We start from the raw sequence: 27,896 nt of genomic DNA, 5'->3' as shown, positions 1-27,896 counted from the left end.
AAGCTACCATTGCTAAACAAGTCCAATGGGAGACAATATAATATGATATCATAGAAGGAGCATTAAGCAAGGAGCATATTTTTTGACAAGAGTCAACTGTGGGATCCTAGGGAACTCACTCTTTCTTTTTGGATCTTAGTTGCCCCATTTACCAATCATGGTTTGTTGGATCACATGATTTAGCAAATCTTTCTCCTAGTTCCCAAAGCCAGGGAATACCTCTTGGGCTATATCATTATTGTCTTTTTTTGAAGTCACAAATTCTTTTGAAATCTACTAAAAGCTACTGATTTCCCCCATGACCCAAAACAAAGATATGTTGCCCATACACCCAAATCCATCTGAAGTCGGCCTATTGACTATATCTCCCCAGATCCCTAAAGAGCCCTTTTTCTATACCAGAGCTACTCTAAGTGTGATCCACAGAAGGCAGCATCAGCAGCCTCTGGGAGCCTGTTAGAAAGGTAAATTCTTGAGTGTCACCCTAATTCTGAGTCAGAATCTTTGAGGGTGAAATCTATAACAGAAATTTGTTTTAACAACTTCCCCATGAACACTTAACTTTGAAAAGCAATGCTCTATACGCTTTATCTGAGTGATCTTTTCCATACTCACTGCTACAAATAATACCTCCATTTGAATACCTAATGGAACTTCTCTCCTGCAGCACCAAACTCATAAATTTTACTTCCTAATGGACTTCATCATGGCTCTGCCCAGAGGTTCTTCAAAATTAACTTGTTCAAAATGTGAATCAGACTCTTCCTATAAAACCTACTATTCTTTCTGTATTTCATGTCTCATTCTGTGTCTGTTATCTATACATCCCTAGTGGCTAATGCGTATTAGGCCCTTAGTCCATGACTGTTGAGTAATTAGTTCATTCCTGATACCACTCATTGTATATATTGTCCAGATCATTGTCTGTTGGACAATGCAGGAAGTCCCTGAACTGACCTAGCACCTTCCTACCAGTTCCATTCTTGTCATTTAGAAGGGAATCATTCCCACAACATGTCCCCTCTTTACCCCCTTCAGCTCATATTTTTTTCACATATAATTGAACCTCAGGTATTTCTTCTTCAAAAGTCCTCCCAAATTACCTTCATCTTTTTCCCTTTTCTTTCAGCTTGTGCAGTTATCTGAGAAAAAAATCTCCTTACCTTTTTTCTTCTTTTCCTATCCCATAAATCAAAAAGCAACCATAAGTATGACTGATTCCTATGAATAGTGAAAGTTATATCAAGAAAAACATAAATTTCAAAGTGAAACTAGATATGCAGTGATCCTGAAATACACCCAAAAGTGTCCTTCCTCCTCCAGTTTCCCTCTTTTTCTGTAGACATCAGCATTTACAATAAATAAAGCATTTTCTTATTGATTTTTTTTCTCTTTTGTTTACCAATATTGTGGTGGTACAGACTGATTTTTTTAAAAAAAGAAAGGCTTGGCATTTCTGCTATAGTATAAACTGTATAAGCCTTTCAGTGCTATCCTTATAAGATGTTTTAAGTTTGTTAATGCATTTAAAAAATTAAGTATAGTTTTGCAACAGTTTTCTTTATCTGCCATCGTTGGGAGTTAAATATAAATGATATGTAAGCTGTGGTACATGTGGGATCAACTCCCCCTTCCCTCACCAGATTCATAGTTTGTTTTGTAATTATATAAAAACCTCAACATTTTAGTTCAAAATCATATCTGGAATGTGGGATATAAAACTTTCCTTCACAGGGCAGGAATTATGGGGGTAAAACTTGAATTTAACTGTGTCTCCACTTGTGTCTGGCAGAGGTCTTGGTATGAAGGGAGCAGAGGCACCAAATCAAGCCATGACACCTGCTGTGAACCACATGGAGGAAATAAATTAACAAATGAAAGTAAATTAGGTTTATTTTGTCTGCTGGCTATAACATTTAAACCCTAGAATTCAAGGGGATAATCATTTGTGTGCTACAGTTTTTCCTTATGTAGATAATACTAAGCTTTACACAAAATAGTCAGTGAAATCTGGTAGATTGAATTATATTGATCCTAAGGTCTATAGTGAAATACAGCTAAGAATCTCAGTCCACATTAAAGTTATGTAACTTCTAAAAATTTGCAATTAATCTATCACACGAAAGCACCTATATGGACATTTAAAGGTCTGTGTATCTTGATGGCATAAAGCCAGCTTTCACATTGATAAACACTAGGGCATTTCTCCTGAAATGTTAGGTATATTTTAGTGTCATAACTGAAGATGTAAGCAAATTTAAAATGCTTGCTCTAAATTAAAAGGGTTCTAGCTTAAATGAGCAGCTCCTTTATAGGAAGATTTTTGTCACAGTGGTTTTGCTAAATTTTAGTTATATTAAACAAGAGAATCGCATTTTATGTAGTTGTCCTTTTGAAGCTCTTACTTCAGATCTTTTTACTGATGTTGCCAAATTATTAATATAAGTAGGATAAGACCAATTAGCTTACCTCTTCACCTCTCCCATAAAGCCTTTTTTTCCTTCTTCAATGTTTCTGAAGGATGAAATGTGAACTTTCTCATCTTCTCTTAAACTACTCTAGGTATCAAACTGGTTTGGAAATAAGCGAATCCGGTACAAGAAGAACATAGGTAAATTTCAAGAGGAAGCCAATATTTATGCTGCCAAAACAGCTGTCACTGCTACCAATGTGTCAGCCCATGGAAGCCAAGCTAACTCGCCCTCAACTCCCAACTCAGCTGGTTAGTTTTTTCTTTGATTGGGGGTGGGGGAAGGAATTGTTCTCCATTTTTATACTTGCTTTTCCTACATTGGGATTTCCTTTTAATTTGTTAGGCTTTTGATTGGTTAATTTCTGTATTTGATTGTATTTTTGGATGTTAATGTTACTTTGGGCTCTTCCTTTAATTTCCAAAGAGCAATCTGTTAGACTGTTTACAAGGTGGGTTGTCTGGAGTTTTGCATTAATTCGTCTATTAAGTTAAGACCAAAGTAAATTGGTTGGCTTGATGAGACCTCTAAATTCTCCTCTCAGGGATATCAATAAATAAGTTAGACATAGTGCTTAGAGATAGTCTATTGGGATTCTGTCATTTGGCCTGTTTTCATGTAAAGCTTTTATCCTTGTCAGTTTTGCTGTTCCAACAACATAATGTCTGGGTCACCTATTAACATGCATTCTATGCAGAAATATTTACTTTTCTAGCAAGTATCTTATTAGAATGTTTTGGTATGCAAAACCAGGCTATGAATATTTCTATATATTGTTTATAGTTGTTGTTCTTTATTGTTTTTTGTTGGTCTTCTTTATAATTATCGGTTGTGTGCTATGTAATAGGTTTTATTTCAGGAAATATGCATTATATCACTAATTTAAGAGTTTAGGTCAAAATACTATATTTTGGGGTGTGCCTTGTGTCATCAGTTCAGAATTTCTACATGTGAAAAAATGTAGCTAATAATGCAAAAAATATAACCTTTGTGTTTGTATGCTATGGAAGGCATGTGGTAATTTTTTTTTCCCTTTGGTAAAGGAAAAACAAGTATTTTCTCATTCAATAAGTTTGATTTGACTTTGATTAGGGTGCACAGCTAAGAAAATTGATGATTCTAACTTAAAAGGTTACCAATTTAAATATGTTTGATCATAATATGATTACAAACCTAATGTCTAACATTTTTTAGAGTATGTGGTATCTTTGACCACAAAGCTTGTTTGTCCACTAAAATTAGTTTTCTTACAGTGACTTGTTACTGGAGACATGTAGGGTTCCACAGACTGATGTCTTCTGTGAGCTTCCAGATGCACAAATTTGCTATGATAAGGTTCTCCAAGTCACTGGGCTATACCCAGCACTTCTTTTATGGCCTTCTTTTATCTAAATGGAATCATGCATGAAGAGTGGCCTGGGTTTTTTCAATGTGAATATAATAAAACAACATAGAATTCAATACAGTTTTAATTTTCCCAGCACTGCAGGTTAGATTCCTATGAGGAGCATATTTACTTTTTGAGGAATATTTTGTTTTTTTCTTCCTCCATCATGGTGTGATTGACAAGGGATCAAAGCTAACAGGTTCAATAACCAGAGAGAGTTCCATCTTCTCCATCTGGTCAATTATTAAGAATTTCAGACCCAACAACACAAGTTGAACTGTGCTGCTAGGCAGACATTTTCACTTGTCTCTTTGGAAGAAGTACAATTCTGTCAACATTAGCAAAAATGCACTCAACACTCCTGCAAAGGTTATCATAATGCAAAACAGATATCAAAATGACTTTTTCCTGTCCCTGGTATATCTGCATCGCAGATGGCTTAGCATGATTTATGACTAGTCCTTAGAAAGGCCCTGTGGACTTTCTTCATTACTAAATTCGTAACTATTTATTCTTTCCTAAAGCCCTTAAAAGAGAAAAGTAAGCATTTCAACCCTCTATTCTGTGTTTAAGAAATATGGTTGCCTCTTATGGAATGTCAGACTATGATTACAGTTTTTTAAGGAATTTTTTTTCTGGTGGCTTAAACATCATGTGACTATTCTGAGCACAAAGTAAATTATTATGGAAAATTTGAGCTAAGCCTTCCAATTGTGCCTAAGTTGTTGGAAATAATCTGCACAGGAACCCCTTTGTAGTGCTTTTTCTAAAGTAGAGGCAAAAGAAAATACTATTGTATGTGTGCAATAGCATGGAATTTTAAAAGATAAACATTTTAACAGGAAAAGTTATAAATGGGCTTTTCTGTATTTTCTTTTGCTCTTAACCAACCTAAGTCATCCACACAGGTAAAGTAGAACTTTAAAATGTTCAAACTTTTCACATAAGGTGTTTATTATGTTATATACTAGCTCTTCAATAATTTCAAAAGACAAATGATAATTGAAATAAATTTTAAATAAGAGGTTAATATGTGAAAATATATTCTGGCAGAGTTTGAAGTCTAGAGTTGTAGAACCTGGGAACTTTTCATAACCTCAGTATTGAAGCAGAAACTTTTTTTCAGAGTTTTACAAAATACAAGTACTCATTTATTTTGTAAAGAAATATATTTCTGGCTGGGTGCAGTGGCTCATGCCTGTAATCCCAGCACTTTGGGAGGCTGAGGCGGGCGGATCACAAGGTCAGAAGTTTGAGACCAGCCTGGGCAATGTGGTGAAACCCTGTCTCTACCAAAATTACAAAAATTAGCTGGGCGTGATGGCATGCACCTGTAGTCCCAGCTACTCAGGAGGCTGAGGCAGAAGAATCGCTTGAACCTGGGAAGCGGTGATTGTAGTGAACTGAGACCAAACCACTTACTCCAGCCTGGGCAACAGAACAAAACTCTGACTCAAAAAACAAAACAAGCAAACAAACAAAAAAAAAAACAAATACATTTCTTTGCAAATAAATCCTCTTCCTGCTAGAGGCTTCTGTATGGAGAACAGCACTTCAGTATCTCAGATTACTTCCAAATATTTCTATTTATTGATATGTTCCATTTCTCCTATTTTCTTAAGCATAGTTTTTTTAAAATCACTTAAGACTAAAACCTGGGGGGATTAGCAAGCATTTAGAGACATTTAGCATGCTTCATAGTTTATACCAGCAAAGTTAGACAAAACGGATGAAGCAAAGAGGAAGAATAGAAGGAAGGAGAGAAAGTTAAATTTTGAAAAAAGAAAGCAAAAATAGGGGCCAGTTGAAGCACTGGTTAAAACCTGGGGTCTATAGTTCTTCAGTAGTGGCCTAGAGTAATGCATTCTTAATTTCTTAATTTTGATGAGATTATAAAACCTCAGAAAAATGAGGCCCTTTCAAGAAGCTTGGATTATCTTCTGGAGAGGATTTTAACATCCAAGAAGAAAGAAACTGACTTGTGCATTACAGATATTCACTGTGGCATGCCATCAGAGTTGAAAGTATATCACTTTCTGTGATTAGATAAGTGGTAGTGGGCTTACTGAAGCTCAGAACCCCAAGATTTGAATTCTTTTGCTTAGCTGTGTGTTTGTGTCAAGGACAACAGCAAATTCAGCCATGAAAGTTCTTCCTCTAGCACTCTTTTAGTCAATGGCGAGCCCATATACTTAATCTTGTAATACCCCTGTATTAGTCCATTCTCACGCTGCTATAAGGAAATGCCTGAGACTGGGTAATTTCTAAAGGAAAGAGGCTTAATTGACTCAGGTTAGCATGGCTGGAGAGGCCTCAGGAAACTTGCAGTCATGGCAGAAGGTGAAGGGGAAGCAAGGCAGCTTCTTCACAAGGTAGCAGGAAGAAGTGCCAAGTGAAGTGGGGAAGATCCCCTTATAAAACCATCAGATCTTGTGAGAACTCACTCACTATCACGACAGCATGGGGGAAACTGCCCCCATGATTCAATTAAGTTCACCTGGTCTCTCCTTTGACCTGGGGACCGTGGGGATTATGGGGATTACAATTCAAGATGAGATTTGGGTGGGGACACAAAGTCTAATCATATCAACCCCTAAAAAGAGGTTTGGTGTTTTTCAGGATTGATGAAAAGTTATTATATTAAAACTCAGAGCCTTCATGCCCTATGAGAAGTTTTTATATAGCACACACACAGAGAAGGCAACACATCCAGAGAAGTTGACTAAAACTTTAGTAAATCCAGAGGAATTCTTATAGTTTTGTTTTTTAAAACCAAGTGAAAATATTTATCCCACTGATGTTTTATCTCATGTCTTTCTTAGTATGATTCTCCTCTTTATTTTTAATTGAAGAGTGAAAACAATTTGTCCTGGAATTGGAACTCTACAACTTTGACATACATACCTATTGAAGGGTTTTCACATTGAACCAGACAACACTTTACTCTTTCGCTTTATCCCAAGTAGAAAGTAACAATGAATTTTGGAATTCACAAGGAGAAATGGAAAAGCAAGCATGCATGGGACATAATTAAGCTTACATCTAGTAAAAAGGGCCTATCCTTTGAGCTCCCAAATGGTATGAGAGTTCAATCTAATCAAGCTGAATCAGGCTGGCCACATAATGTATCTGAAGTCTTGATTTCTGAACTACAGAAAATGGCAACTACTTCATTAAAATACTGTAATAAATATTGAGTGAATACATTTAAACACTGAGTTCCTTAAAAGGAAAAAGTAAATCCATTCTTGCTCTAGGTCTTTGATTCTCATCTAGGGGCAAATTTGTACTCCCAGGGGACATTTGGTACTATCTGGAGCTATCTTTGGTTGTCACAATTTTGAAGGGAGGGTGTTATTGGCATCTATTGGATAGAGGATAACCATTGTAGGGCTAACCAGCCTACAATGCATAAGGTAATCTCCCACAATAAAGAATATTTGGCCCAAAACGTCAGTAGCACCAAGGTTGAGAGGTCCTATTCGAGGTTTAAGCTTTATTATTATTATTATTATTATTTTGGATGATGAAGTTAACCGATTTTTTTTGGTTGTTTTTTGCTTTTACTTTTTTTGTTTTTCTTTAACAAATTTAAGTCTTCTGAAGATTCTTTAGAGTAGAAATGCAATTTTCTGGAACTTGTCTAATGAAAATGGATGTGGACACATTACCACATCATGATGTTTGCCCAAGCAAATGCATTAGAATCATAAGTGATCCATTATTTCTTCTCTGCCTAGTTGAGTGCAGATTTAGTTCTGTACATGCCCCAAATGTCTGGGTGGCAGTTTAAATGAGCTGCTTGCCTTCCTTCCCAAACCAAATTCAGAATCTTTTAACTGACAACCACATCTTAAAATGTGCTTCTAGTAGTAGCTGATGGCTTCAAAACAGCCTGCAGGTAAGGTTTCTGAATGATCTTCTCAGCAAGCCAAGTCATTCTGTTTCAGCTCTTTGAGAATGCCACAGCACCTCCAAGAGAGCCCATTCACTATTTGTCAGTGGATCGTGTGCTTCCCAGGAGGTTATCCATGCCATGATAAATTCTTTCCAACTTGCAGTGCTGGGTAAAGAACATGTCCTCCCCTTGAAGTTCAGATGTTTTTGTGGACTTCTGTCTGCTTTATTGTGGTGTTAGTGGCACCTGGTCTCTTCCTTCAGCACAGTCACTGCTTCTAGATACTTATCAGACAGTGAGAAGCCATGCTAATATTGTCCATGGGTGTACAGACACAATGAAATGCTGAAACAGCACAGCCAAGAGCACAAGGGACTGTTTCTTCAGCTACTGCTCTGGTACAAATGCACTTGTATATCAGGTACATTTATATGTGCATATTTATCTCTGTGTACATTAAGCAGCCAGATATATTTACAGTTTATGCACATGTATTTTTTAAATCACCTGTGTCAATTGCAGTGTTTATCTCTTAAATGACACATTCCATGCCTTCGTGGTTCCATGGATGCCATGTCATTGGATATCATGTAGCCCTTTGGGGGTTTCTCCCATTTCTAAGTTTGTGTGCTAATTTCCAGAAAAACATTGGTCAAACTTATAGTCCTTATGTTTAGGCTAGATTTACCACAGTGGAACCGGTGGAGTCTGGGTGGTGCCAGGATGGACCTTAAGGTTGACTCTCTGGATGATGAGACATCATCTAGAGACAATGGGAGAGAAGTAAAATACCTGAGCTTGAAACTGAACACTCTGGGGAGTTGGGTGGGGGAGTCTGATGACATATAACAAATTATAATTTGGGTTCTTGGAGCTGATTCTTCTTGGTTCTGATGACATCTAAATGTAAGCATGTATTGTCATACATTACAAAATGGCTTTTATTATTTAGGTTATATCTGTGATTACAAAAAATATTTGAGAGGGATAGAACTAGTATATAGAGATATTATATAGCTACACGTGAGAATGTGATCTGTGCCACACATTGTTTCATTCATATGTTCAGTAAGACAGTTTCAAAGATAGGTCCCATCTTAATGGAAGGAAGTTACAGACCAAAGGCTTTGTCCCACTGATTGGGTATAAGCCACACCTGGCCAGATCTTACACTTGTTTTGCTAAGGCCCTACCTTTCTAATTCCTTTCAGATAAGCTAAACAGAGAAATATGGGCCAGATGAGACAGGACAAGTCGCAGAGCTATGGAGATGGCATAGTCCTTTGGTCGATGCTTGAGTCCTCCTCTAACCCCCAAAGAAAGCGAAAAAAGGAATGAGAAGGGAGTTAGGTGGAGGATTGTTTTATTTAGTAAAATAGCTAGTTTTTTTGCATGCAAATGAACATCCCACAGGACAAAGAAAATTTGAGTTTTTTTTTTTCTAATGCAGAGTTGTCCCCAGGTTTATAAATCATCTGCTTTCTCTAAATGGCTCTTGCCTTTGAAGTATGAAAACACCATGAATAGCATAGATAGGTACCATAAATAAATAGTGCATTGTGTCAGAGTTTAGAGTTCGTCATTTGTTAAGTGGTCCTTCTATGGGGAAAAAAAAGTCCTCTCTTCTGCTTAGCTGCACCTCTTCATGTGGGGCAGGAAAGCTCTCAGAGCTCAAATCCCTACCTTAGGAGAAAAGAGAAGTGTCAGAGCTGAGGCATGAATCATTGTTGGGCGATTCCACACTGATGATGGCTGTCTCAGAATATGAGAGCAAGAGCACAATTTGAGCAATATAGGGTTGGAAATAATAGAGTGCAACTGACCTGGGTCCCTAAGGTCTCTCCTTTTCCAGGCTAACGTCATGTTTTAACCAAACCTTGCACGTTGAGCTTTCTTTCCTAATGCGCTGAGCTGCACGATGACTTCAGAATAATATTAAGCTTTTGCAAGCCCTTATGCTTAGGTTGAATGTGGGCTAGGTTCACCACAGTGGAACCTGGGTGGTGCCAGGATGGACCTTAGGCTAACTCGCTGGATGATGCCTCCATCTCTGGGAGGTGAAAGCAGATGGCTAATGGCCCTTCTTGAGGCCCACTTATTATTATTATTATTACTATTATTATTATTATTAGCAGCAATGTTTCACATTTTATGCATGCTTGAGAATTCCTGGCCCATTGTTTTGTTTTCTCCGTAGTCGCAGGTGGCAGAGAAGGGTAGATCACTCCCACATTTTCTTACAGTCCTCAAGGTTCCTTGGGCTGTTGCCACCCTGCAAGAAATTTCACCTTCATTTTAGAAATTAAGAATGTCAATAGACCCATATCATAGAGCCAGTCCTAGTATGTGACATTGCCTTCATGCACTCCCTCCCAGGTGCTGCTCCTCATAGGGGAGGGGATGGTTTAGCAATGACGTATTTAGAATCCAGTTGAATAGTTTATGCGCTCTATTAGGGTGGCAGAAGTACCATTGACCAGCCCATAGCCTCCATCTTGTGGTCCCCTGGCCAACCCTAGAATTTTAGAGGCATAGAAGAGAGATCCTAGGTCTAGAGACTACAATCCAAATAGACTAAGTTGGGAAGAATAAATGTTCCCTTTCTCAGCTTGAAGTTGCTAAGGGGAAGCAGTTCTATTGACAACTTGCAGTAAGGTATGGCTTCACATAACATAAGCAATATGCATCCTTTATTGCTTGCTCTGTTCTTCATGCTACTAACCAGACTCTGTTGGTGTTATTTTTATTTTAGTTTTTATTTGGGGGGTGGTTGCTTTGCATGTCATTCTTCCTCTTGGCTGTTAGTTGCGGGGTTTGAGCCTTTTCCTTTCTGTGATTCAGGTGCCTCACTCTTTCCTTTCCAGGTTCTTCCAGTTCTTTTAACATGTCAAACTCTGGAGATTTGTTCATGAGCGTGCAGTCACTCAATGGGGATTCTTACCAAGGGGCCCAGGTTGGAGCCAACGTGCAATCACAGGTAGGGACCCAGCCAATATGTCGCCAGGTGAATGCCTTAGAGTCCAAGAGCCTTCACTTGTATTGGACTTCCTGCTTCTGTCCAGAGAGAGAGAGAGAAAAATAGATCAGAACCAAAACCTTACCAACGACCGAACCAAAATCAAGACAACAATTGTCATGGGGAATCTCGTCCACACTTTGTGAATGCATTTGGCTCTGGCTTTTCAGTTGTACCGGGAAGGCAGGAGAAGAACAGTAAGCACAGGGCAAGGTGACCGAGACACATCAGGCAGGTGGAATCAGCATATTCTTTATTCACCAAAGGGAAAAGGAGGAGGTGTTCAGGATATTACCTCAATTTCCAGGTCTCCCTCTCATGTGTTGGTTTCTCCTGCTCAATATTTACCATATAAAGAGGCAATTAACAAGCAAGCAAATATATTACTATCTGATGTTTTCATTTTAAGCTTTAAAAACACCCAGCCAGGTTGACTAAATTCATTTCTTAGTCATCCTTGAGGTCAAGGGACTTGAGTTTCGGGTGATGAGTAGAAGTCCACATTGGGAAGCAAAATCAAGCCATGTGATATCAAATTTTAGTGTTCCATAGTAAGCAGATTTCCTTCATGTTACTTGAAGAAGCCATCCTACTATCTCAGCATGAAACGTGATGTGAGAGGGTAAAGTAGTATGCTGTGGGTCAGAATTATTAGGGAAGTTCCGAGCCATGTCAGTCTAGTTTCCCACCCTCCACGTGGAACAAGAAGCATTACAAGCCCGGAACAGACCAACTGGTCAGCGATTCACCCCTTTCTCGAGAAACATTGCCTGGAAACAAGTTTGAAGTGATATGGTCAGGCTTTGGTCAAGTGACTGAGCAACTGGCCATCACTTAAGTCCTCAAAAAATACAAGGTCTCAATCAAGTACTGCTCTCTCTGTGAGATGGCTACCCAAACCTCCTCTAAACAGAACCTTTGTTTTTATAGGATACCCAGCAAAGGAACAGCTGTATAGGATGACCTGTAGGGAAGAAAAATGGGGAGAAGAGAAAATTCCTTCATGCTTTCCCCTCCAGCTCCCTCTATCATCCTAATCCTTACCATCTCATGCAGACTTGTTGAACTAGTTTCAATGTGGAGATCCCAGTTTTCTTTTACCATTTGACTGTCTTGCTTACTGAACTCAGAACTCTTTATGGATTGGCATACAGAGGAAGCTAGCCTCCTCCTAATGGACTCTCCCAGGACAACTGTCTCCAAAATGATTGCATTAATATGGCATGCCCAAGTGGTGGCCTGCCTGATGATGATTTGCTTCCCTTTTCCTACACCTCTCTGACTAATTTTCTCTCTGTTATTGTTCATCTCTTTAGGTGGATACCCTTCGCCATGTTATCAGCCAGACAGGAGGATACAGTGATGGACTCGCAGCCAGTCAGATGTACAGTCCGCAGGGCATCAGTGTAAGAAAACTAGCCCCCCCCACCCACCCCCTGCTTTGTTTTTATTCTTTCACTACCAATTATTTCAAAGCCATAGGGCCCAGAATGCCACTTAGTAGGACTTATCTTAGCTTTACGGTTACCTAGTTTCTTGTTTCTGTATCGGTCATGCCATCGGCAGCATTCTACCCACAGAAAAAGTGGCGATTGGGCAGGCTTCATGCAGGCAGCTGGCGTCTAGGGCTGTCAGATGCAATCAGTGTTTGCGTGGCACCTGCGGCCACATGCGTTCAGCTAGAGGAGCTGCTAAACAGGTGACACCTAGTACAACAGTGGTAGGAAATGTGACCACAAGCTGGGGCCTGGGAACCTGGGAACCTGGGAGGTGAAACCAGTAGCCAAAATCCATTGCATCCACGTCTGTGGTCTGAAAAAAAAAAATACTGTTTTTCAATCTGTCTATGGACGATTAAAAAGAAAATTAACACAGAAGCTGGGTATGTGGAAGGGATGGGGAGGGGTGCAGACCATCTTCTACTTTTTCTTGGGTGCGCTGGCGGCTCCTGACTAGCATGAAAATTCATAGCGACAAGCTATGTCGCACAGAGTGAAATCGATCAGACAGACACAAGGAGAACCAAGTGTAGATTTGGGACAGCAATCCAACTTGATTTCTCAGATCAATTGTCTGCTTTCTCAGCAGCGGTGACAGCAAGCTGGGACAAGAGGGCAGCCTGGAAAAGGAGGCTGTTTTTTAGATCAGGGATGATTTCTGGGCTTTTAGAGGTCACAGGAGGCTTGAGTAGAACTATTGGCTCTTAACTGTTGAAGAAAGGTTTGAATGGTGGGTGGTGATCGTTTTTTATTGTTTGTTTCTGTTGCTATGATTAAAGTAAATGAGGGATCGAAGGAAGAAGAGTTAGGCATGATTTATTAATGTAATCTATACTAATGGAGATATAACGTCTGCAATGAAGGAGGTGATGGCCTCTTCAACTCTGCATTGGTCAAGTCATACATGATTCTGTCTGGGTTGGGAGGATTAAGAGAATATCAGTTATTTCTCAGATCAGTTGAGGAATGGTTGAACACATTAGGAATTCTTACCTCATAAAAGAGAAAATTTGGGGGGTACATAGTAGTGTAAGGCATGCTAACACTATTAGATTCATCATGAATGATCTAACGGATAGGGTAGGACTACTGAGTAGTGGATTCAGAGAAACAGGTTTCACTTCAACATCTGACAGACCTTTCTCACAGTAAGAGTCCTCCACAGAAGGGGTTGGCCGCCCTTAAGAGTTCCCCATCATTGGAAAATTCAAACATGGCTTGGCTAGCTGCTTGGTAAGGATGTTGCAGAAGGAAGTCAGGCAGCAGATTTTGATTGTCTTGGTGACTTTTAAGGCCACTTACATTAGGGAGTCTTTATTTTCTACCTTTTTCAGGCAGAATCTCCTCTTGAATTTATACGATATTTATCAAGTCTTCTCTGGAATGGAAGGAGAGAAGTCAGAGTTAACCCTGTTAAACATATTCTGGACAATCATGTTACTTTCTTGGAAGGATTTTTAAGACAGAGAGATTCTTCCCATCTTGTGCTTGTTCTAACCACATTAACTATTAGTACTACATTGATGGCTGACTTACTGGGAAGACTGCTTGGAAAAATACAAGAAGCCATTGTGGGAAAGTGTATTCTCCAAAAGAATTCCAAATAGATGAAGTTGTTTGGGTTTTTGTCTGAGTGCAGGTTTACACACACATGCATTTATGTATTTCCTGAATCTTTTTTGGGATATAAGATAAGTTTTTCCAGAGAAAGCTTTGCTCTGTGCATAAGCAGAAGAGAAGAACATGAGGAAAGCATAAGAGTGTAGGGACAAGAACCTGGCCATACTCAAAAGGAACTGAAGGAAGTCTACATGACTGGGCAGGAAATGGGGCTGACACTTCTGTTATTTGGTGTCTTTCTTTCTTAATTGTGCAGCACAGAAGAGAGAAAGCAGCAGTCAGACTCTGGGAGTAGGGGGGGAGGGTCAACACTGACACCTCTGACATCATCTGGTGGGCTGGGAATAATTTCTGAAATAGTGTAACCAAACATGTGCAGACAATTATGTCTGATGACATAAGCCCACCACAAAAACTGGGCCTGAAAATGCCACTTGAAAGTCTCTCACTTTGCGTTAATTTTTTTTTCCGTGAACTGCGGTTATTTTATTTCTGGGTCTTTAATATGCAGGGTAAATGAATCAAAAGCTGATCGTGATATGTTCTTTTGATATCAGTTTTAAATTGTGCCACCTGCAGGAGGCTAAGCTTCTTATAGTGAGATGTATTTTTGATGGTGGTATTCGATGCTAAGACATATGTGTATAGAGCAGGACAATGACTGCCAGCAGGAGGGAGAGAGGAGGGGAGACAAGAAGAGACAAGGACAGGAATGAAAGCTTTGAGCCAAGAAATAAAAATAAACAGTTGCTAACCCCAAAGCTGCAGTGGAATTCCCAGCTGGGTTCTGGATTGTGTTTGATTCGGTGGAGGACATTTTCTGGGCAGCCTTTATCTGCTCCCCTGGCTGGGCTTTCACAGCACCCATATCTTATCCAAGCAGCATCTATTTTAAGCCCTGTAAAGTTCAGACCACTTGCCTTTAACTGACCACACAGCAATAGAATTGCAAGGTGCGGTGGTAGGAGTATTATAAAGGGAGTTGGGAGCTACTAGTCCTAGTAACTCATGTGCCCATGGGCAAATATTGAATCTCTCTTCTAGAAAATGGGGCCAGTAATTCCCACCTTTTATACTTCAAGGACTGGCTTAGGGCAAATGAGAAAATAAGTAGGAAAGGGATTGGCAAAGCATAAATTATTCCACATGAATGCAGTATGAAATTTTATAAGTGATAACTTTCTGATTTGACCTTTTTTCTCCTCTGATGTGAGCAGTTTTCTCAGTAGGTAGTTCCTAGTGAGGATAGGTTAGGACACAGTTGTCACTTTTTTTTCTCTTCTGATGGAAAGATGTGCTTTTGAGATGGATATAGTGTTATGCAAGGCCTAAAGACCCCCTTCCTTAGCCACGGTGAGAGTTAAATTATACCTATTAAGTACTTTGTGTTCTCATATGACAATGGGCAATACTTACTAAGCTTAGAGTGGCTCTAAGTAATGGAGGGAGATTATTCCACTTCTCTGTCAATCAGACATACTTAAAGATCACTTAGCTATCACATTCTTTCCTATCCATTCTCACTGCCACCACCCTAGTTCTAGAAATAGTTCATTAACTAGACTATTGCCATAACTTCCTAATCACTGTTGCTGTCTTTAGTTCCTCCTCTCTCTCACACACCCTCTGAATTTTGTCATTCCTTGCTCAGAAATCTATTGCCTACCCAAGCAAGCTCAAACCCTGAGTACAACATTCAGGGTCTTTTACATTTGGGCCCAGCCCTCCTGTCCTTCTACCTCATCCTCCTGTCATCAAAATAAACTCTGGATGCCATTCAGTATGGCCAGCTCACCTTTACCTCATTACCCATTTTTCCCCTTACATTTACTCATGTATGCCATCTACACAGATGTCCTTTCATTCCTACATCACCTCTCCATCCCACTCCACTATCCAAATCACACTTAGTCTCAAGCCCAGCTCCTCCTTCGTGTCTTTCTTCTTCTTAGTCCTTCTCCCCCTCTTCTCTCTACTTTATCACAAGCACACATTTTCTTTGTCCTGTACATATGTGCACAGAAATTATCTCTGTGTCTTTCACTTCTGTCCGTGTGTATGGTCCTAAAAATGCATGTACTAGTTGCTCAAAACATGTTCGTCGAATGAATGAATCAGGGAGGAGAAGAAAAGATGCTACTAAATTAAAAATTCATTTTAATGACCAATAGCCACATCTAGTGTACCAGCTATAAAGTATCTGATGAGAATTACTACTTTAAATGCTTATCCACAATTATACTGTCTTTAAGATCCAAAAATATCCTGAAGTCTTTCTTTTTGGAAAAAGTTTTTCAAACTTGCCGGCCGATGCATATTCTCTGAGAATAAGATTCAAATCAGCAGTAAGTGTATGAATTTATATGGTGATGATATTGCAGAGATAATTATCCTCAGCAGTAGGATCATTCTTATTATGAATTTTGTAAAATTTCTTTCACTCCTCCTATCCTTAAAGAGTCCCTGTGTTTCTATACTAAAAGAATCCCTGTTTAAAAAAAGTATATATACCTGTTTGTAGGATAGCCATGCATGTAGCAACATAACATTGTTTGTGGGATAGCTGTGCATGTAGCAACATAACATTGTTGTAATTGCCCTCCCTACTAGATGTGGTATTGGAACCTCCAAGGACAACCTGGAGGAAGGTGGAAGCAACTTGAAATTGGGAAACTTAGGTCCTTCTTGTGACTTTTCTTTTAAGGAGTCACTTCACCTCTGTGTTGTTGCTTCATCTGTAAAGTTTATTAGATAAGCAAACTGCAAGCTCTCTTTCAGCTCAACAGCTCTAGAATTCTACATTTATGATCTTTGATTCATTGTTAGCTCAAGGGACACCAGACTAAATTGTAGATCATCCCTCCAGAAAACTCTTTCTTTAGATTTAGTAACTTCTATTCTTTCTAGCCAACCCCAGTGTTCAAATTATATCTTGAAACCCAAATGGGAAGGAAGAATTACACAAACTTTTCCCTTTGAATTCCTTGGATATTTGTGATAGCAGAAAGCATTATTCTTTAGGGTAAACCTTTTTTTTTTTTTTTTTTTTTTTTTTTGAGGCAGAGTCTTGCTCTGTCACCCAGGCTGGAGTGCAGTGGTGTGATCTCAGGTCACTGCAACCTCTGGCTCCTGGGTTCAAGCGATTATTGTGCCTCAGCCTCCTGAGTAGCTGGGATTACAGGTGTGCACCACCATGCCCAGCTAATTTTTGTGTTTTCAGTAGAGATGGGGTTTTACCATGTTGGCCAGGCTGGTCTCAAACTCCTGACCTCAAGTGATCCTCCTGCCTCAGCCTCGCAAAGTACTGGGATTATAGGTGTGAGCCACTGCACCTGGCCACTATGTTTAATTGTTTTAAAATGTGGGTTATGGGAATGAATTTACCCCAGTCAGTCTTTGATGTAAATAGATACCCGTGTGGATTTTTCTTATTCAAAAGGTTTGGTGAGAATGGAAATAAGTGTCAGCATTATCTCTACAAAGGTAACATGCCATTAACATCAATTTATGACAGAAAAGAAAATCTCATTAATCTTGCTTTGTAATCATTATAGTAATAGAAAAATAGAGATGAAGCTTTTATCATTGTAAACTGTAACATAGGTGTTTTTGTTTTTTCTTTTCTCCCATGTTAGGTAAGGGGGGAAAAGGAACATTTACCAAGTAAATAAATAGAATATAAATCATTAGGACAAAAATAGCCCCCTATTTAAATGAACATATTTCAGACATTTGGATACCACGGGGATACTTAGTAATACTTGGCCACATGCCATAATTTTAATTTTTTCTTAACTATTTCTAAGAGACCTCCTTCCACTTAAAGTATATATTAGTAAGATGTTGCCACATGTGGAATTGTAAGGCTGGGAACTGAGGGTAATAATTAAAATTCATATGCACATCTTTGAAAACTCATGTTAATTATACACAGTTTTAATTCTTCTATTTTACCAAGCTGAATTTGAATTTCAAAGGGATGAAAACATACCCAGATGTGCCCCCCAGTTGGTTGTCTTTGGGTACCTTCTGGTGCTATGACCAGGAACTAGTGAACAGCCCCAAAACTGAGGGGCAAAGGTACCAAGGAAAATCGAGGGGTCTGAATGTGTCAGACCAGACTCTATAGTGATTGAAGACAACAGGGATAAAGTAGATAGATGGAAGCTAACAGCCTCACTTTCCTTCATGACAAAACTAATGGGAAGTAAGTGCCTTTGCTTCTCATAGGGCCTTTAAACCTAGCACCATAACAAACCTGAGACCAGAAAAGCATTTTCTTTTCAGCCCATGATGATTGAAGAAGCAAAAAATATCCCAGTATTGTGATTTCATATGCAATCCAATGTTTTTCCCCAGCTCCCAAGTGAAAGCCCTTAAAAGTACAAATGAGGTCAGATCATTCAATGGCTTATTCATGCATTCATTTATTCATTCGCTCATTCATTCATTCATTCATTCAATAAACATAAGCACTTTTTACCTTGAGGAATGAAGCTACGTCATGGTACATCCAGGTCAAATTGGAGAAACTCTGATGTCAGTCAGGGTACATTTTCTCTTTTAGTCTCATTCAGCACTTTGTCTGGGATTGAATTTCCTGTTCCTAGAAGACTAGACCAAGGGAACTGACCAACTCTGTAGCCTAGGAGGGAATTCGAAATTAAATTATATGACAGAAGGGGGGAATTTAGGACCAACCAGCAACAGTTTGAGAAAAGTACCAACCCCAACCAAATAGATATACCATGGACTTAATAATATAATACTAAGCATTCTTTTGTAGAAACTGCTTCTGTCTTTGTAGAACTAGTTGCAATGAGTTATGATCTTAAACCTAGTGATATGATCACACTAAACAGTATCACATTTAGGCTGTGTGTGTTTGTGTATGTGCGTGTGTGTGTGTGTGTGTGTGTACATGTACATTCCACTTTTGCCTGTGTGACTATGAACAAGTCAGTTTCTCTTGATAGGACTCAGTTTTCTGAATTCTAAAGAGGACAGTTGAGCTGGATTTTGTTTAAGGCATCTTCCAATGTCAGTTCCATTTATAAACAATTACTGCTTTTCCATTCCCAAGAAAGTGCAAGATTGTGTTTTGGGGAAGATTCTCAACTGTGAGGTGACAGTGTATGCTATGTTCCTGTCATTGGAATTGGTGTTTCATAGCATCCTGCCCAGCCTGGCCCACATTTGGCCCCATAGCCATGCTGTCCTCAGGCTAGGATCTGGTTAGTTGTTCCAGACTCAAGTTGGTCCTTTCTTCTGCTCTGTGAAGAAAAATCACAACCTCAAAGGGATAGGTTTTTTTTTATGGTTGCTCCTGAAAGTGGCATGGTCCCTCTAGATGTCAGTAAATATTAAGGCAATTAAATAAGGCAAATTAATTGTGGGAAACATTAGCATTGATTTCTGAAGACAGTCTTCTTCTTGCTGAGTCTAGCCTCAGCCCTTCTTGCCTTTTAGGAGGAGTTCCATGTTCTTAGACAAGCTTGTTTTCGGATAGAATATTAGACTTTTTTCTTAGAAAATCCCTTTGTTTTAAAATTGGTAATTTTTAAAAATCCCAATCTCTGGCTACATTTCAGTTTGAGGAAATTCTTTTTCACATCTCTAAATATGTTACAATTTGATAGCATTAGTAAATAAGCAAATAAAAATGCCTTATTCCACAAATGTTTACTGAGATCCTTCTAATGTCCAGTACCAGGAATACACACATCAATAGGACATGGTTCTTGTACTTCATAAAGTCATAGAAAGCAAAAAGAACTGGTAGTTATCTGGTTCAGTTATCTGATTCTCTGAAAGAGAAGAAATATACCAGCCAGTGTAGTCAATATTATTTTCAAAAATTTGGTGAATGGCCATTGTAAGGTGTATTTACACACATATAATCATATTCCTATCAACTATAAATATATGAATTGCTTATAAGCATGATTGACATTTGTTATTCTTACATAGATTTTGTGAGTGACTAGCAAAAGCTGTTCTTTGCTTCTAGAACCATGCTGTCCCAATATAACTTTTTGCATTGATGGAAATGTTCTATTTTAGCACTCTCCAATAAGTTAGCCTTTAGCAAAACATAGCTATTGAGCACTTGAAATACGGCTAGCTTGTTATCCTCAGCAAACTAACACAGCAACAGAAAACCAAACACCGCATGTTCTCACTTATAGGTGGGAGCTAAACAATGAAAACACATGGGCACATGGGGGGAACAACACACACTGGGGCCTGTTGAGGGGATGAGGGGAGGGAGAGCATCAGGAAGAATACCTAATGAATGCTGGGCTGAATACCTAGGTGATGGGTGGAGCAAACCACCATGGCACACATTTGCCTATGTAGCAAACCTGCACATCCTGCACATGTACCCCAGAACTTTAAATAAAAGTTGGAAATTTAAAAAAAAAAAGTATTGGGCATGAGGTCCAAAAGAGAATTGGTATCAACTAAGTACTGTTAACATACAAGATATCACAATAAAGAATACCGATTAGCTGCTAGATATGAAGATGCATACATATAAACAAGCATGTTTTTCAAAATAAACATCTTGAAACTAAAAAAAAAAGAAATATGGCTAGTTTGAAAAAGAAAATAAATTTTTAATTTTATTTAATTTAAGGTAATTTAAATTTTCAGTAGCCACTTTTGGCCAGTGGCTACCATGTTGGCTAGTGAAGTTCTAGATGCTCTGCCGGTTATTTGGTAACTGTAACTTGGTAAAGTAAGTTAAAAGAATAAATGTGATGGTGTGCAAGAGTAATATAAATAAAACTAGAAAATATAATTTAAAAATTTAGAATAGCTAGGAACTATGAAAAGTAGGAAGAAATAATTTACTAATCAACTACAAAGCATTAGCAGAATAAAATTGGCAGGAGAGTGATAAAATCGCATGTAAATTGCAAAATGAAGGTTAAAATGAAGCCACCAAAGTGGGGTGACGGTGTTAGAGGTGTCACCATGCTGTGAAAACAGAGTAGACTTCTTAACACAAAACATAGAAAAGCATGCTTTCTGCTTAAATCAGCCTTTCTAAAAATAAATAGAGCTCTTTATTAAAAATTAACTATATATAAGAAGTTAACTCTGGTTATCATAATAATATGCCTCAAACTATGAAATAATATGGAGGAAGATTTAAAATATAAATATAGAAATACCTACATTTGTTATGGTTTTTTTGAAATAATTTTTCACTGTGTCAGCCACTAATTCATCCAACCTAATAATTCTTCAAGCCCAAGCAGGACATGTCTTTGAACTCATCTTGAACTCTTTCTTTAAGTCTAAACCCTGTAGGGCTTACATAAGATAGAGGCTTTGTTTCAAGTCTCCCAGGTGACCTAAGCCTTTGCTGGCAGCCTCTGCCTCGCCGTTTCTTCCTCCCTGTCCTGCTAGTCTATTCCAAGTGTAGTCTGTAGATCAACAACATTACCTGGGAGCTTGTGAGCCATGCAGAATCTCAGGCCCCGCCCAGACCTATTAAATCAGATGCTACAATTTAACCAGATCCCCTGGCAATTGTTAAGCACATTAAGTTTGAGAAGCTCTGCTCTAGTGTGTAAAGTCTACATGCTCTCTAGGGCTTACTGAAGAGAAGGAATTACATAGCTTTATTTGCATTAAGGATATCTTTTAAAATGTTTTCAACATTTTATTTAAAAAATTTTCAAACATATGGAAAACTGGAAAGAATTTTACAGTGAAATCAGTATTCTCACCACCTAGATTCTGTCATTAATATTTAACTCTACTGGCTTCGTCATATTGTCATCCTTTTATCCTTCTGTGCATCCATCAATCCATCTTGATTTTTTTTCATTCATTTCAAAGTAAATTGCAGACAACAGTACATTTTCTCCTAAGTAAGTATCCTGGTACATGTATCATTAACTAGAGTTCAATATTTATTTGCAGTATTTTTCTCTTCTGGAACAAAATTGTACACATTCTCTTCTCTTGAAGTTTTTTTTTGTTTTATTTTTTGAGACGGAGTCTCGCTCTGTTACCCAGGTTGGAGTGCAGTGGCGCCATCTTGGCTCACTGCAAGCTCCACCTCCCGGGTTCACGCCATTCTCCTGCCTCAGCGTCCCAAGTAGCTGGGACTACAGGCGCCAGCCACCACGCCCAGCTAATTTTTTGTATTTTTTAGTAGAGACGGGGTTTCACCGTGTTAGCCAGGATGTTCTCGATCTCCTGACCTCGTGATCCGCCCGCCTCAGCCTCCCAAAGTGCTGAGTCTCTTAAGTTTTAACAAATGTAATACACTTGTATATAAGTTTCCTACCCTTTGTTTTCTTGTGTCTACCTCATTCCTATAGTTTACAAAACAAAATAAGAAGGAAATGGAAGGACGGGGCACATAGTTGTCCACAGAATAGTCTGTTCTTTTCCCGGCAGCCAGGGGCTGCCTCCCTTCCACCTCCTACCCTCAGTCCCTCATTCTATCTTATAACCAAGCATTGCTAGAAAGGCCAATTTAAATCAAATGAAATGGTTTATTCTACACTTGTCTCATGTTCTGATATGGTGAGCCTGCTTTTAAAGGCTTGTATTCAACTTATATTCACATTTCAATGAGAAAAGTTTTTGAGATATATAAAAATAGAAACTTTCTAATAGATATCAGAAAGTTAAATTATGGTGTGATTACCTCACTATTACATTTTTCCTCTTTTGCCTTTTGCCGTTTCTCCCCTTTCTTCTTTCCCTTTACCCAGATAGACCCTTGACCTCTAGTCCTTATGCCAAGTGAAGGGAATTGACAAGAACCTTATAGTGAAAGAATTTATGTTGCCTGGTGATAAGCATTTTGGAGACCGAATGATATGGAAAAGAACTCTTAAGAACTCAATGATGACTGTTCTGTTGTGTATCCTCTCAGGGTGACATATGGAAGGCTTACGACTAGTTCATTTCTTTATTAAAATTAAATTTGGAAAATATTTAGACAGCTCTTTCCTGGATCTAGGCTACCCTACACCTTTATTGTGTCATACTTGGTTAACCAGCCTAGATAGTGACCCAGTGATCATACATAAGAGCAGGATTTTAGATCAAGTGTTACTTCGCTGAGAAATGTGTGGTGCTCATTATAACGGAAGGCAAGACTGTTCTAGAATCTAGGTGTGAAGTATCAGTAGAGGTGGATTTTTAAAGTAAGTTAAAAGAATAAATATGATAGCCTGCAAGGGTAATATAATATAAATAAAACTAGAAAATTAAATAGAAAATATAATTTAAAAAATTAGAATAGCAGGGAACTAAGAAAAAGAAAAGTAGGAAGAAAGAATTTACTAATCAACTACAAAGCACTGGAAGAATAAAACTGGCAGGAGAGTGATAAAATTGCATGTAAATTGCAAAATGAAGGTTAAAAGCAATTAAGATACACAAGTACTGAAGAGAATAATAAAAACATAAAATAAGCTAGGATGAGTAGTTAAAATAAATAAACAACAGCTAAGAAGATACTTACAAAGATTAAAAAACAGATCAAGTAGTAATAAAATAAGGAAGTGGTTTAAGGCAGTAAATTAAAGAACAATTAAAAAACAATAAGGAGAGAAAATTAACAGGCCAAAATGACACTTAATAACTGTATTAATAGCTAACATTTATTGACTTCTTTCCATGTGGTAGACACTATATGTACATTAACTTCTTTAATTCAACTGTATTAAAATAATTAGGAATTTATTTTTGAGGTAAGCAAAAAAAAGTTCAGAGAAGGGAAAGCCAGGCATCAGGGCAATAACCCTCCCCTCGCTAAAAAAAAACAAAAACAAAACAAAAACTGAAGGTAAGCAAAATAGATCTGCAGATATCAATTTTCATTCCTTGTCTAATGTGGTGATTTTTGCAGTTGAAAAACACCCAGTACCTGCCCTGGTACTTTTCTTTTACTTCCTTTCTAGATCACAGGTTCCTGAAGTGGCTAGCATTATAAAATGCGCATTCTCTTTTTCTCTTGTCATATATAAGATTGACCTTTGTTAGGGGCAAAAAAGTTTTCAATCAGTAGAATCCATAGCCCAGAACCTATGGCAGTGGGCAAACATCTCATAATCCCGCTCATCTTATGTGACCTAGCTTAGGCCTATCTTCTGGAAGTACTTCCTAGTTCCTTCAAACTGTGCCTATGTACTACTTAGTACACTGGAGGTGGAGTGGGATTTCGTTTCTGACACTTACCTTTCATTCCTCTCTAGACCATAGAATTCTGAAGAGAAGGATCATAGTTTTATATCCTGTTCCTCAACTCAGGCCTGGTATACAGTAGGTGCTCAATGAATGCTTTTCAAAGTGAGCCTAGTTGAACCTGTTGTCAGTGGGTTTTGTGTGTATGTTTTTTTAACCAGCAACCGGTCTATTCTGACTGGATTTTCTGCCTGCCTTGAACCCCCACAAATGTATTTTTGTGTTTCTATTATCCAGAGAATTTCTTCCATGAGAAAATGGCTTTTTGTACTTTTTTTTTTTTCTGTTTACCACAGACTGGTACCCATCTTTTACCTCCAACTTATTTATATTGCATACCCTATAATTTTTATTCCAGAAATATTTTATGGGTGTATATATACTCTGGATATGGGTATATATATGTATATGTGTGTGTGTGTGTGTGTGTGTGTGTGTGTGTATTCAGAGCTCAGATATCTGTTACTGTTTTTTCTCTTTTCCATACTTTTCTTTGGGGCAGGTGTTATCTCGGTGGCCTTGAGCTTGATCCATAATTCACCCATTCACTCATTTGTTTAGCAGACATTTTCTTGGGACTTATTATTACCCAGAATTGTGTTGGGCATTAAGGCAAAGAAAATGAAAAGGAGACCTAATGCCTGTTCTTGAGCAGCTCTCCGTCTTGATCTTGCTGTTTAGCCTATTTCCATTGACCCTATTTTTCTTTCTTTCTTCCTTTCTTTTTTGAGACAGAGTCTCACTCTGTCACCCAGGCTGGAATGCAGTGGCACAATCTTGGCAACCTCCACTTCCTGGGTTCAAGCAATTCTCATGTCTCAGCCTCCCAAGTAGCTGGGATTACAGGCATGCCCCACCACGCCTGGCTAATTTTTGTATTTTTTAGTAGAGACAGGGTTTCACCATGTTGGACAGGCTGGTCTCAAACTCTGGACCTCAGGTGATCCACCCACTTCAGCCTCCCAAAGTGGTGGGATTACAGGCATGAGCCACCACACCCAGCCAGCCCTATTTTCATGGAAAGGAAAAAACAACTATTAACACTCTTCACAGGTAATTGTTGTATTTTGAAAAGAGTTATGAAATCACTTGCTGACTTTCTCTTCTCTAGGGAAAAGAGTCTGAGTTCCCTCAGCCTTTCTTCCTAAGACCTGTGGTTGGCTATAAATTGCATTGGTTGCTCTTCTCTAATGACTCTTGATATTGGCAACACAAAACAAAGACATAAGTTAGATATGGACTCTTCTTCAGACACTTTGTTTAAATTTTAAATTTTTTTCTGATTGCAAATTAATATTTAATGTAGAAAATTTGGAGAATCTAGGAAAACCACAAAGAAGAAAATTTACTGTTAACTTTGTGCTCATAGCCTTCTAGCACTTTATGTATAAGTGTGTTTTTTATGTGGGTGTAAGAAAGTTACATTTCCTTTTACCTACCTATATTACTAAAAATGTGTTATGAATATTTTCCATATCATTAAACATTCTTCTCAAGCATAACTTTAAATAACTGCATAGGAAACTGTTATAGGGAAAGTCCACAATGTGTTTAATCAATTTATACTATAGAACATTTAAGCTACGTTTTGATTTGGGGTTTGTTTTTTTTTTTACTATTATTTTTTACTATTATTTTATATTTGTTTATTTTTACTATTACTAATAACATGGTGGTAAGCTTTATAGTACAGAAAATTTAATGCACATTTTCTGTTATTTCCTTGGATAAATTTCTAAAAATGGAATTGCTAGATCAAAGGGTTTGCATAAGTTTACAGTCTTTGTGATGTATTGTAAACTTTTCTTCTAGGAACTTCTATTAAATTATGGTTCTCACTAACAGTTTCTGGTAGTTTCCATTTTCTCACACCCTCAGCTGTTTTTCAGTCTTTGTCAATTATCAAATCATTAAATGGCATCTCGTTTTTTTTTTTAACTTGTATCCCTTGGGTTACTAGTGTGATTGAACATTTTTTATAGGTTTATTGGCCTTTTGTGTATATTCTTGAAATGTTCATCTCTTTTCTTACTGATTTCTAAGAACTCTTACACAATAAGGATATTAATCCTCCTGCACTTGGCCAGCATTTAGTAAATAGAGGAAATTCTATTTCTGAGTGGAGGAGGTCTCCTGTGGAATAAGGCCCCAAGTCTCATCCTATTTCTGTGTAAAGTTCTTCAGAGTGAAAGCTGGATTATTGCCCTAGGAAAACTAAAGGCAGATCTGTAAGTGATACCAGTATTGATCTTAAAATAAATAAATTAATTAACCCTACAATCTGAACTAGCTTGACATTTTCTATTTTTCTGATCTATGAAAAATCTCAGGTTGTAAAATAGTGCCCAAGAATTTTCTAAAAGAACCTAGAGATATGTTAGTGAAAAGTTTGGGGGGAGATCTGCCCTAGGCCTAGTATGACCCTAAGCCAAATAAATAAGTCCTTGGTTTGTTTATAGCCAGGTTGAAGAGGTAATAGTTTCATCTATTAAAAAAGCTTTTTTATGACCTTTACTACACTTAGGTCAAGAAAATGGTATTTTGAGTGACTAGATGTTTTATTTTGGATGCTCGATCAGTCTCCTTGTTTCTTTTACTATCTGTAAGATAACACATTCTTCTAGGTTGTTGAACTTTGACATCTCACCATCATCTGCTCTGCCCATCTTATTCTGTAGCAGCACATGTACAGAAAAGCCAAAGCAGACTCCTGAGCCCACGGTACAGCTGGAAGGTTTCCACTGCAGAGATTCTGGGACTCTTTAAAAAGAAAAAAGAAAAATTTCAAAAAATCAAACCCCCTTACACTTAGATAAGAATTCCAGAATAAAAGAGGGTGTCCCCCAGCATCCCCTGAACATTTCTAGGGTGATGTCAAGTGAATTCAAAATTCTTGAACAGATAGATTGTTTTCAAGCTCTTGTTTTCATTTCATCAGTAAATAGAATTTTAAAAATAACAATATCCTCCCATCAGTAAATTTGGCACAATGGATACTAGCACCCCGTTCTCGTACATTCTTGTCAACATTTTCTGTCTGCATCCCCCACCCCCAAGCCTGGGCCTGCTTCCCACTATATCTCCCCCCAACCCTTCTGTTAGCTGTAATGACCCTGCAAACACTAAATGGCATTTGAGTGCATTAAGCAGCAAACTCTCTGGTGACATAGCAATTATGGCTCTGAAATAGATTTGGTGCGTCACGGAAGATAAGGGTTTTGAAAGTTTCTGTTGTGATTATAGCCTGTAACTCCCACAAATAATAGGCTTCAAAATAAGAGGCTGCCAACGGAGCCTTTGTGGCTTTGTCTCAGTGATGGCACGTAAATTGCTATTAATGTCCTAAGTGTACTTGAATATGCCAGTCTTTGGGATGTGGAGTTGGCTCAGTGTCTCTCTTTACATGGCATGTCATTGTTGGTCTGATAATCTGGGGTAATTGCTGTCTCTTGGATGGTCAGAAAAGTGTAAAGGGTTTAGCTTCCTGTGTGATGGTAAATAGCCTCAAAATTTACCCCACGAGGGCAGGTTCACGCATACTGGCTGTGTGTGTATTTCATGTGTAGCCACCGTTCACCGTTAAGATGTGTATACAATCTCTGTGTGTACCCTTAGTAAATAATAGCCTTGTCAACAAAGCCAAAGCAAAATCAAAGGTTACAAAAATGAAATGAAGAATTCAGGGCTGTATAGGGTCAGCCAATCAGATAATTTATATTGGGAGCTTAAAAAAGAAAAAGAATACCCTTACTTGAATTATCTAGGTTTAGCTTTATGAGGAAGC

The 27,896-nt window shown here is 38.2% G+C and overlaps 1 protein-coding gene across 2 annotated transcripts in view; it reads left to right on the top strand.

Annotated features, from left to right (window-relative positions):
- Nucleotides 1–27,896, top strand: part of PBX1 (PBX homeobox 1) — a 293,861-nt gene that overhangs the window by 251,206 nt on the left and 14,759 nt on the right. Inside the window, exons 6-8 of one of the 2 annotated variants that reach the window (XM_030824038.1) lie at nucleotides 2,563–2,722; nucleotides 10,621–10,733; nucleotides 12,089–12,178. In XM_030824038.1, the coding sequence (XP_030679898.1) occupies nucleotides 2,563–2,722; nucleotides 10,621–10,733; nucleotides 12,089–12,178 (363 nt within the window). The remainder of the gene's footprint in view (nucleotides 1–2,562; nucleotides 2,723–10,620; nucleotides 10,734–12,088; nucleotides 12,179–27,896) is intronic. The other variant, XM_030824039.1, reaches the window with a different exon arrangement.

Source organism: Nomascus leucogenys, chromosome 12 (genome assembly GCF_006542625.1).
Source record: "Nomascus leucogenys isolate Asia chromosome 12, Asia_NLE_v1, whole genome shotgun sequence".
Taxonomy (NCBI): domain Eukaryota; kingdom Metazoa; phylum Chordata; class Mammalia; order Primates; family Hylobatidae; genus Nomascus; species Nomascus leucogenys.
Note: the sequence above shows the minus strand (reverse complement) of the source record. Positions and strands in the feature narration are given on the sequence as shown.